At 36.3% G+C, this 13073-nt stretch overlaps 1 protein-coding gene across 1 annotated transcript in view; it reads left to right on the top strand.

Moving 5' to 3' along the window:
• The window catches only part of pcdh15b (protocadherin-related 15b), a 302478-nt gene that overhangs the window by 135767 nt on the left and 153638 nt on the right, over positions 1 to 13073 (top strand). Inside the window, exons 14-16 of the mRNA XM_036572205.1 lie at positions 2744 to 2893; positions 5810 to 6003; positions 10954 to 11086. Coding sequence (XP_036428098.1) covers positions 2744 to 2893; positions 5810 to 6003; positions 10954 to 11086 — 477 coding nt within the window. The remainder of the gene's footprint in view (positions 1 to 2743; positions 2894 to 5809; positions 6004 to 10953; positions 11087 to 13073) is intronic.

Below are 13073 nucleotides of genomic sequence, written 5' to 3'. Positions count from 1 at the left end.
TTGTATGCCACTGCATGCCTAGGTGTACGGGTCATCTATATTGTTCAGATCTGTTTTGTTTTGCACAATAAAATATTTTACTTAAATATGGTCCTCATTAAAAAAGAAAGGACATTCTAGAATAATAGACCTCTGTTCACCTACAAAAATAGGTTACTTAAGTATCTAAAACGGCTTTATTTGAATACATTACTATAAATACATTAAAACATGATATATAGTGAAACCGTCATGTCATAAATTTTAGTTATACTGGGATATACGTTTTTGGCACTACCCACTACTAGCCTGCACTTAGCCAATTGTGGCAACAGTTGCTTTGTTAGAGGTGGGCGATGTGAACACATTTATATTATGGTATTTTCTACTATTTTAAAGGTCACAATATGATTTTGCGATATCTTATAAAATTTATATTTACAATGGTGACAATAGTAATAAGAATAACAAAACAATGCTGCAATAATAACATTAATAATTGCTGTTGTTATTATTAGGGCAGTGTATGCAGTTGTAGTCACTGTTTTTCGGCTTATCACAGTATCCTTTTTACAGAAAAATTCAAATCATAAGAGAACAACATGCCGGTATTCACTTTAACACTGTACACCTAACCCCTAAAAAAGCGAGCAATATTTGAAGACAGATTAGCATAGGAGATGCTAACTGCTTTATTTACCTTAAAAATCACCATAGTTTATGAAGATTTCTCATAAAAAAGAATTGGATAAGTAGTTCAATTGTGCACCAGAACATTAACATAAGGTGGCAACAGATGTTTTTTTTTTTCAGACTTAACATTCTGAAGTGTTGGGTCATTAAAGCAAATGCTGAGGTAGCATCGTATGCCAAGCCTATGTGTCAGACACATGCTAATTACTATTGTTATTAGGTTTACCAAAAATAATGTTTATTGGTTGTTGGATTGTGCACCAGAACATCAATATAACGGTGAAGCAATAGTTGTTTTTAACTGTGCTCCTTGTCTGAGGCAGAAAGACCTGCAGAGGTGTGATGTAATGGCACAAAGAACACTAAGAGGGTGACTAATTTCCACATTACTTGCTGATGCTGTGCTGACCTGTTGGCTTTTGTCTGATTCTTCCTGCTCTGTCGGTTCTTCTCCATGGGAGCGTTCCATGGCGACAGCTTTGAACCTGGAGAATCTTTCATGTTCTGCTCGCCGCGGAGGTTCCTTCTTTCTTCTCACCAGGTCTGCCTTGTGATGTTGCTGTACTTGACTCACATTCTGCAACATCTGCGTTAATTCACATAAGCCATTGTGCTGCATGTGGAAGATGACAGGCTGAGCATGCTCTCCTTCCAGCTCCATTCTGGCCCCTCTCTGATCCTTAGATTAGCCTGCTTGACAGCCTAGCGAAACAGCAGGGGGTCCCTCTATTGAACTCGTCACACCCTCACAAGAATTTTGAACTTGGTTCAAGCTACGAGAAATAGACTAACATAGTAAAGGTAAGCAATAAGCAGCCGAAAATACTTATTGTTCCTTTTTTTTAATAACATTTTATTTTTTCAGCAATACCATACCACATATCATGCTGCAAAATGAAATTGAAGTTTGTTCATTTTCAGGAAAAAAAAAGAGAAAACACTTGGAAACGCAGACTTAAACCTCTCAGAGACCTCTCAGAACCTCATACGGAATATAAATCAAGTACAAGTTATTCATCTTTCAGTGTCAGGGAAAAAAAAACAACGCTTCAATGACTGAATGTAATGTCTTTATTTAATAATATATATGTAATATGTACATTTTATGGTATTTAATGTGCTCATGGTTGCCTTTTTCACAAGTTCCAGTATTTTATGAAGTATTTTATGCTGCTTTCAGTTTTTCAAAGAAATCTGCAGGAAATTTTTTTTCCCACATCTACAAAGTTCAGTCTCAGAAAACTGGATTTCCTGTCTCTCACGATCCGAGTAATGCCAAAAAAATTCAGTGATTTTGAAGGGTGGACTCTTGGGTGGCCAGTCCATTGTCTTGAGAACACCAGCAACTTCTTTGTCTGCATTTTTTCTTCTTTTTTGTCTATTTCCTTTTCTCGCAGCTGTTTCTTGACAGTTACACAGGATGAACAGAACCATCTGTGGATTTTTTAAGAGAGGAACTTGATTTTCTCCTGTCTTCCACGGATGAAACTACTGTTTGTATGATGGAGGCAGTTTTGGTAGACTACCTGGTAGACTTGCATGGTTCTCCCAATTAGTCTTTATCTTTTAATTATTTTTTGAAATGCATTTTTTTCACTTATTTTTTCTATGACTTTCCCCTTCTTTATGCAAGTAGGTTATTTTATATCTAATCCCCTCAGAATTACTTTTACTTAATGGCTCTTTTGACTGGAAATTAAATTGATTTTTGTACAATACTCATAATCATGTGATTACATCATCATAATTAGTTTAAAAATAATGTACAGCAAAACAACAGTAATAGCCCCAGACGTCTGTGGATTGAGCACTCGTTCCGTGCTGTGAGTGTTCAGATGCTCAGGTTCTGAAAAATAACAAGCATCTACACAGCCTGCATGATGTAAACACTTGCTGCATTAAAGATATGTAGCTGTTGTCTGTTTTTCTTTTCCTACATTGAGAACTGCTAACATGCTTACATCAGTGAAACACATACATCAGAGAATTGTTAATGCCCTCTACTCTGCATCATGGCCTTAGTGCTGTATTCAAGCCTTTCATCATCACATCTTTCTGCTTCATCCCACAGATGATCGCCTCAGACGGGATTCAGGAGAGCTCCCCGGTGACCGTTAATATCACGGTGATCGATGCCAACGACAACACGCCCACCTTCCCCAACGTCTCCTACAGCGTCAATGTTTACACAGACATGCAGCCTGGGGAAACAGTATTACGGGTAATCGATAAGCCACTCACTGTTTTAGCAAACAGTCCTCTCTGGCAGAGTAATAGAATTAGCAACCTTGTTTATGAAGGGCTTATAGCTGGAATAATTGCAGCATCTCTCCATTCAGTCTCGTCCTTAGCTGGACTTTCTCTCAGCTTGTGTGGTGCTCTAGCCCTCGGCCTAATAACCTGCTTAGTAGTCCAGGCACTAGCAGTGCAAGTCAGTCTCACATGCTGAAGTGAATGATTGACACAAAAGGTCAGGACCAGTCTCTGCCTCAAATGACACAGCCTGCTGTCATCGGTGTCTAGTCGGAAGAAAAAGTTCATTAGTATTTTAGAATTTCACATCTGTTTTCTTGTCCTGAGAGCTAGTGGGATAAGAACATTATTAAATGTAGCAGAAGTGCTTGAGGCTAAAATACAGTACAGTACAAAGTTTGGACTGATCTACTCATGAAGTGTTTTCAATTTTCCACATTTTCGAATAAGACATCAGAGCTTTGAAATAACAGAAAAGGTTAAATCAGAACAATCTTAAATACTCACTTGCCACTTTCCTTGTATCTACATTGTATGTCCATTTTATCAGCTCCACTTACCATATAGGTGCACTTTGTAGTTCTACAATTACAGACTGTAGTCCATTTATTTTTTTCTCTGAAAATTTCTCTCAATTTGTTAGCCCCCCTTTACTCCATTCATCAGTGTATAGGACACCCCCAAGACCACCACTGAGCAGGTATTACTAGATATGACAATTTTGAAAACGTTCCACCCGAATAGACTGTGCAACCACCAATGCAGTTTTGGCGTTGTTATGTCCCATGATCTAACAAGTCTAGGTATTTTAGAGTCGCAACAAAAAATTGGGTCATATTGACCCCATTCTGACTTACTTGTTTTAATGTGACTTATACACTCACTAACCACTTTATTACATGGCTTGTAACTTTAGATATATAAGGTGGACCAACAAAGTTGGTGTATCTAATAAATAGGACAATAAATTAGTCTTGTGGGACCAGATATGATCTAACAACTCATGTTATTGGAGCTCAAAGGAGGAGGTGATGGTGTTCTTGCTGGGATTGTCTGAGGGACAAGAAGTCTTTTGTTAGCCCATGGATGTAGCATAAGTTAGTGTGACTGAAAAGCCCCCCCAGTTAGACGTGTAGATGACAGTTGGATGTGTGGAGAACACAAAAAAAGATCTCTTGCAAAATAAAAATATTTCCGTTCTGTTAAACCAGACTGTGCTTTAGAAGAAGTCACTGGCCTAGTAATCAAAGTTGCTGATGGGTTACAAGCTAAAATCCTCTTTGCATTTTAAAAAAGCTAACTTCCTTCTCCATTAAGGACAGCAGTGGATGAATAGTGGATGCAGACCACTGATTTGTTATATAGCCAAGACCAATGATCCACCACCCAAATAATACCTTCTCAGTGGTCGTCCTGTTTTGGTTCTTCTGACCATTGATGAATGGGGTAAAAGGGTACTAATAAAACAGAGACAGATTGAATGTAATTTGTAACTGAACTACAGAGTGCATCGACATGGTAAGTGGAGCTGATAAAATGGACAATGAATGTAGAAACAAGGTAGATATACATAACAAAGTGGCCACGTTCTTCAGAGTTGCTCCAGTTTGCCTTGATGTAGCTTTGCGTTCATTCGAGCATCTTCAATGAAAAGCCATCTGCTATGAAGCATGAACATATACTGAAACCTTGTTGGCTACTAAAAACTACTTGATGGGGTGATTAAAAAAAAACAATGAAACTTTTGTTTAGGAAAAAAATTCAAACCTAGGCATCAACTTTACGGTCTTAGTAAAAAGAAAAACAATTTAGACATTTAAGTATAAAATTTAGATCCGAAATGTATTTAAAAACTTTTTTGAACTGTTCTTGAGTAACCGATTATGACTACATAGATTGATATTTGTGACAACTGTGTTACTATAGCACAATTGAAGTTCACAAATGACCCTATCATGGTCCCATATAATAATATGCTAATAAGAGGATTATGATGTGGTGATCATGATGTATGGAATTTAAAATTACAATGGTTGCAAATTTATATACCATATGTATCTAATAAACTGTTAAATATGGTGTGTAGATATGTTTTAATACCAGGAAGCAGTATCTTAGCATACTACAGCTTTACACACCACAGAACAGGTTTGATTCCAGCTCACTGAAGATTCAGTGCAAATTTAGAGTATAAGAACTCAAATCTAAGAGATAGAATAGCTGTTAGCTAAGCTGCTCTTGCTCCATTTTACTGCCCTCTTTTGCTCTAGAAGCTAGTGTTAGCAGGCTAAAACAGCGTCACACATTCATAAATCTTTGCATGCTTAATAAGTGTTAGGGTTTAGGAATGCTCCTTTGCCATTATTAGTTTCCTAGGAATAACAATAATACAAGAAAAGATTGAACATGTGTTTTTCAACATTAATTCTATGTTTGTGGTTTAATTATGACTAAGTGTTCTTTAAAGTTATGGAACACATACATCAGGTGACTAGTACCATATATCTTAAATCACAGCACATTATGATTTAAAATACTCTCAAATGCACAAATAATGCTTGAACTGCCTGCAATTTCACATCTAGTTTTAAGTAGTTGCACTATATGGCCTGGCACTATACTTAGGTTGTTGACTGATGATATAATAACTGAAAAGCTTAGTGACTCTATTATCTTCAGATAATAATTTGTCAATGTGTTACGTGCTAATGTCTGAAATATTATTGTCTGGATTTCTGAAGTAATCACACCAGTAAGAATGTTAATATATTCTCTCCCTAATCGTTCTGCAACAACATGTCATGTATAAGGAAAAGCGGCTGAGCTGAAGGTCACTTGGCCAGGGTAAGCCCTGCCAAAAATAAAGGTGACGTTTTGCTTTCAGCTGACAGCGGTGGATGCTGATGAGGGTCCCAACGGGTTGATAAGCTACAGCATCCTGGCGGGGGCTCAGGGACACTTCGCCATCAATAACAGCACAGGACTGATCACCGTAGTGCCAGGTGTCAACCTGACCGTGGGACGCTCTTACGCCCTCACTGTCCGAGCTGCGGACAACGCCCCACCCTCACAGAGGAGGTAAATTGTTAAGGGTAGTTAAGGGTAGAAAAGTAGGGATGACAGTAACAGTAGTAATTTTGGAGTAATTGGCTGAAACAAGATCTCTCAGTAATAGTAGTCAAATTGCAATCCACCTTGTGCTACTCGAATAGCAAAACCAGCAAACAGACATGACCACGTGTTGTTAATGTTACTGAGTCTGTGCAGTGCTGTAATGCTGTTGTGAACATCTGGGTGATAACCTTTCAATCCAGGCTTTCTGTGCTGATTTGGGCAAATGACAGAGGTAGGCCTAGGTCACAGGTGCTACCATGGGTAAAAATAATTAAGCTCCAATATTCTGTTTATTCAGCCTTTGGTGGTTGTAGTTATTGTTGATGATAACAGAAGCATGGAATAAAAGAAATCAGAAAACACTTTTATTAAGACACATCATGGGTGTTATGAAAACAACAAAAGCTTGTATTCATAAGCCATAAAAGTGTGCATGAAACTCTTTGTAACTTGGTAACAGTGGTTTGTAAGCATATTTATAAACCCTAATAATGCTTCTTAAGGCTCTAATTTCCTTTAGAGGGCAGTAATGAGTAGCGTTTGTTTATTTGAGCTATTTCTGTCATTGTTTGGAAGGCATTAAGTATTGACAGCTAGGAAGACAGCTGATCAGCCAATTTGGCCACATTAATAGTTGCGTACAATATAGTTATTTACATGGCAATTAATCGTCAGATAAACTTTCATGACCGTGACAGGCCCAAGTTTAGCAACACAAATGTATTCATGGTAATGCTTTCTATAAAGCCTGTATTCATTAGACATAAGAAATATGCTTAAAACTCTTTGTAACTTGGTAACAGTGGTTTGTAAGTATATTTATAAACCCTAATAATGCTTCCTAAGGCTTTAATAACGCAAGTGTCACTATCCCTTATAATGCTTTTTAAATGAATGATGACCAGTGCACAATTATAAAACACCTATGATACTTATTAACAATTATAAAACATTATACACATTTAAAATGCCATCACTGAGTGCTTCATGTATAGTTATTGATGTTTTATATTATCCTTTCTTATAAATAAATGATTAATAAATAAAATGTTATTAATAAATAAAATATGACAGTACTGTACTTTAAAATTCATTTTTGTATTGTGAAGTGACAACATTTCCTGGCTAATTATTGTGCTTTCAAAACTTTCATTTCTTAATTTCTCATAATTCATCAAAGATTACAGTAAACACAATTGTTTTGTCAAGTAAGAACAATTGTTTTGAATGCTTGTTTGCCCTACAATATCCAAATATGACTAGAATACATAAGTGGCAACTAATTAGCCTTGCAAGGCAGGAAGCTCTCGCAGCTAATCTTGCAGTAATAACAGATATGCAGTATATTATAGAGCAGAGAACACACTGACACACACATAAACAGCACATTTAACATTCAAACATAACCTGTCAATCGATCAAGGATATCAGTCACTTTAAGCACTCAGTGATGGCACTGTAAATGTTTATAATATTCTTATAATCATTAATAAGTATTATAGGTGCATTACAGCTTTATGAGACATTATTGGAATTTATAAGTATTCTTCAAAGCATTGTTACCAAGTTACAGTTATAAGCACATTTATAACTATTTAGGAGTGCCATAATCACTCATGACTTCTTAGAGTTACAAATAGCAAAAATGGGTAAAATGCTCATCCCTAGAAGAGAGAGAGAGCAGAGGATCCTGTTCAGGCCAGACATACACTGTATAGGGAATGCTTGCCATCTCCCCACCCCACCCCCCCTTCTTTAGATCAATACAGCACTGCAGGGTGACAGATTTTGCTCTGGATGGCGTGCTGATATTGTCCCTTGCACTTGTCCATCTGGCGCTCAGAAGGGCCGGAAATGAGAGGATTCTCCATCTAATTGCGGCTACCTCCTCTTCTGTCCAGTCCACTTTGGCCTGCCCGCTGCCCTCTGGTGTTCTGTCAGGCTGCGGGATCAATAGAGCACCGACGCTGAAACCGAACTCGAGCGAGCATCGCTCAGGAAATGCAGTGTTTTCTGCCGCCGCAGTATGTCAGAGTTCAGATTCGAACTGTTTATAAGTTGCAAGCTCCTTCATAATTGACTCTGGCTGTGATCGCATTTCCAATGGATGGGAATCACAGAGGATTAAATGGAATATTGTAGATCCTCTCAGTTAGAGACAGTGGAGAAAGTGCGGAGTTTTAGATGAAGGAGAAGGGCAGCAGGTGTGTAATTATTTGGGTTGGCCAGATGGCGCTTAACTGGATGGAGTAAGCATGGTCAATTTTTTTTTGTCAGTGTATTACAAGTTTTACTGTATGTGCAAGTTGATCTTAATTTGCTTTGTAAGACACTGTGTTGGAACATGCTCTAGTCTAAAAGAGTCATACTGTTGGTACTGCAGGTTACAGACTATACACTGGGGGCCAGATGTACTGCTTCCTTTGCACCAGGTTTCAGGAGTAGTAGGACACATTCTTTCTGGCATACAAACCTAAATGAGAAGTTTATGTGGCTTGTGCCTTCCCCTCCCTCATACAGTCTTGTGCAAAAGTCAGGGACCACCCTTCACTTGTTTAATTTCAAGTTATTAGGGATAGATTATTCATTTGTCAGAAGATATCTCTAAGGAGAGATTAGATGTAAGATAATCCACTTGTTTAAGGAAGGGGAGAGTCAAAAAAAGTAAAAAACAAATGAGTTTCCGAAACTGGAGCTCAAAAACATATTAAAAGGTATCAAGAAAATGGGATACAGAGAAAATCAAGCTCTGCTCTTGCTTTAGATCTGAAAAAATCCACAGGTGTTTCTGTCCATCTTTCCACTGTGAGAAGACAACACGATGGGTCTGAATGGGTGTGTAGCTGTCAAGAAGACAGTTTGGCTCATATTTGGACATTGTAGACAAACAAACAATTGTTCTTACTGGACAAAACAATCATGTTTACTGTAATCTTTCAGGAATTAGAGAAATTGCAATACTCATAATTGTGCTTTTATAATTAGTTAGGAAATGCAAAAATACATTTATAGTACAGTATAGTAGTATTTTATTTATTAATACCAAATTTGTTTTTTAAGATTATTCTTTTAAAACAAAGAATAGCATAAAATATCAATCACTGTACGTGAAGCACTCAGTGATGTCATTATCCATTTAAAAAGCTTCATAATGAATAGTGACAGTTATGTTATTAGAGACTTATGAAGCGTTATTAGGGTTTATCAATATTCAACGTGCTTATTTACACTTACTCAACTCATAAAAATGCGCAGATAATAACATCCGATACTACATAAAACCATGTGTCATAAGCCAAATGTAGGAATAAGAAAAGGAAATCGAAAACAGAGCAGAAAACTTCAAATCAAACCAAAAAGCTACAGGTGTTCTCAGAACAATGGCCCATACCTCAATATCATTGAGTGTGTTTATGATTACTTGCACATGAAAAGCCTAAATTGCAACCAATTTCTAAGACTGAACTTTGGGGATGTAGAAAAGTAGTCCTGCACATTTTTTTGACAAATTTAGAGCAAGACTGTAGAAATGAACAAAAGCTGTAATAAATGCAAAGGGTGGACACACTGAAAAACACTGAAAATCTGATATTATATTTAGTTGCTCAGGCTTTGTTTTTTTTTCCTTGTGCTGAAAAATGAGCTTCTACTTATTTGACATTTTGACTGAAAATGTATTTGACTATAGCACAGTACTGTCTTCTCCTGTAGAATGATAAGAAAGAACTTTATTTATTACCATTGCTATCTCTGAACTTTCTCTTTCTTTTGGGTGTCTTTGATATCTTAACTTTTTCAAAACAGGCTTTTAACTTCTGTTGTCTTAAGTGTAGCACAGTTAATAGGTGGTCCTATGAGCAGTTTGCCTGATCAGCTTGAGCCTTATTAAATGAAACGTTAAATACAGACTTCATATGCGTTATGAACATGCATTGCAGCCGCATTAATGTTTACAGTTTAAGCAAACTTTACGTACTAAATGTATTATGTTGGAACAATGTATGATTAAGCTATAATTAAATAGTTATGAAATGCATTTAGTTGTACATTTGAGTGCTTTTTAACTTGCACTTAGTGGATTTAAGTATGTATGTAACTATTATCACACTATACATTATATTGCTATAAATATACTATTGTATATACTTATACACTTCCATGCTGCTTATTGAGTTATACCACTACTTAAATGCTTTTTCATTTAGATTTCAATATCGCTAAATACACTTAAATACAGTAATTAATAATTTACTAATTACTAATAATTAATAAAACATAATTAAGTAAACACTTACATATATTAGGAATAACTAAAACATAACTAAGATGTACTTAAATTATATTTACATTATGTTGAAATACATCTTTTGCGCATCCAAAGAAGCACAGAGTGCAAACAAATCCTTGCGAAAAAGAAGTATGATGAAGTACATAAATAGTATATTTTACATGTATTTCCATAAATACGTTAAATTAAAAATGTGTAGTATTCTTTATATACTTTAAATATACTATTTGTGTACTTAAGCATGTTTATATTTCGCAATGATTTGTGTACAGGGTTTGTTTGGTTTGTGGATGTCAACTTGTAAACAAAGAACAGATTCTTTGTTTACTAATGTTGGTATCCAACTTGAAGAAAGTTTACCTACTAGTTGAATGAGTGTCTTGCTGTCTTTGAGTCAGGTTCTACAATATGAATCATACGTTATTAGAGGCCTTAAAGAATCAGAGGCATTAATACATGTCGCGTTTGATTGGTGTGGCAGATGTTAGCTAATAGAAATTCCACATAATTAGCATTTTTTTTTATGTATCATGCTCTGTAAAGCGAATGACATATTACAGTTCCCCAGGTGAGCATGCGAAGCGATGGTGCACCTGTTGTAATCTAATGTGTTGGTGCTGTTCCAGGAGCTCCATCACCACTGTCTACATTGAGGTTCTCCCTCCCAACAACCAGAGCCCACCGCGCTTCCCCCAGCTTCTCTACAGCCTGGAGATCAGTGAGGCCATGAGGACTGGAGCCACACTCCTTAACCTGCAGGTCAGATACATTGTTGAGATCCAGCACACAGAATTTATTATAGTTGTTTGGTGAAAAATCACGGTTGTGCAGTTTTTTCTTTCTAATGCAGTCGATCAACCAAGACTGATAAGATTTGGAGCAAGTGATGGAAGCTTATGCAGACAAATGAGCATTGTGCGAACTGCGTGACTAAATTACCACACGCTTGCCTTAAACCACATCAGTTAAGTATTTGTGAATATATAGGTGGTTTCTGTCACTGTAAGAAATGCTGTTATAAAAGTGGACAAAAGTACCAATATAATTTATGCTTCAGAGCAGCTGCAACCACTGTTTTGAGGTACATGACATACTTTTGTGCATTTGGTATAGATAACAGTACAGTGTCAGAAACCTCATAAGCCTATCTGATATCACATAAAGGGCCCATATCTTACATTTTGCTTTATATTATTTATAACATTTGGGTGGTTTTGTGCATCAAATACAATCATAAATCATTTTTACGTTATCATTTTCCAGCCTCTCTTTATCTTTTAGAATTAAATAGCTTGTTTTTGTTACTGTGACAGGACTCATGTATGATACCTAGGCTGAATAGGTGGATATGTGTAAATGAATTGGTTCTTATGACATCATAGAAACAGTGAATTCAAAATAGACTGTTTTTGCTGCATAGTTTCCATATTTGGACTATATGGACTGGGGAGTGAAAGGCACGTTTTGAAACTGTAACAGTGTTTACATTTTACTTCAAACTCAAACATTAGGAAATGGCCTTGCTGCTTACACAATGCTGACTGGCTGCATAAAGCTTTTCATTACTTGTTAGTGAAATATGCCTTGTTGTTCATGTACCAAGAGTGTCCCTAGGCCAGTTTTTGGGGTGTTATAGCCATAAAGATCCTTTAGCCATCATAAATAAACATACAGTCTTTGTTTTATTCAATACTTTTTCTCTTTTATTTATTTTCCAGACATTTAGGGTTGCTCCAAACAGCATTTCATAGGATTCAAAAACTTTTATATTTGCAAAATCGTTCTTAATGAGTATGAGTTCTCATAATCACCCTTAAAAAACATAACATTTCAAGCATTTTCATTTGCCTGTTTAATGTAACAAGTATGCTTTCATTTTAATCAATATTTCAGTTCACACTGGATGCACTAGACACGCATCTTACATCCTTCAAAACACAAGCCCTTCCAACCAGTCGTAATTTTTCACCTGCATGCAAGTAAACTCTGTAGATTTCCTCTCAAGTCACACATTTCCACTTTCTACAGCATTCTAAATTACATTTAAAATAATAACTTGCTTAAATCATTTTGTTGGTGTGGTAGTTGCAGAGCAGCTCTTGCACCATATTAGCTGAGTGTCAGTGAGACCCTCTTAAATGCAGTGGTAAAAACTTATGTTTGTGATTTTCTCAAAATAAAAGTCTGCTGTTTGTGCTGTCAAGTTTTAAACATGCTATAAAACCTGCTGTAAACCACCTGAAGCATTTACTTGATGTAGCTGAATCTGAGGCAGTATGAATTGATCAATCACTGAAGTCTAAAGGCTTGTGCTAATAACTTTTTTTGTTTACAGTTGTTGTTATTAAGAAGACACTTCTGGATATTAAATGAACAGAACAAATACTTAAGTATTAAATATTTAGGCCAGCCCTAAAACCACACCGTTGGGTCTTCAAATTCAAAATATACAGAGATAGCTCTTAAAATTAGAGCTGCTTGGCTGCTTTGCAAAGTGAAAGTAAAAACTGTAACATCATGTAGACTAAAAGCTTAAATAGCTTAAACATTAGGCCTTATTTAAAATACATCATAAGCAAAATGAAGTGGTTACAGAGTGCAGAGACCTACAGCATGAATTCAAAGCAAATTATGGTCAATATAGGAAGCTTAGCAAGTTATAGCTCTTTATGTCTGTTACTGTTTCTGTGTTTTGAAACAGTAGTAGCAGTAGATTGTTGTTTACAGTGTGTTAATGTCAATGAGA

Source organism: Colossoma macropomum, unplaced genomic scaffold, assembly GCF_904425465.1.
Source record: "Colossoma macropomum unplaced genomic scaffold, Colossoma_macropomum, whole genome shotgun sequence".
Classification (NCBI taxonomy): domain Eukaryota; kingdom Metazoa; phylum Chordata; class Actinopteri; order Characiformes; family Serrasalmidae; genus Colossoma; species Colossoma macropomum.
Note: the sequence above shows the minus strand (reverse complement) of the source record. Positions and strands in the feature narration are given on the sequence as shown.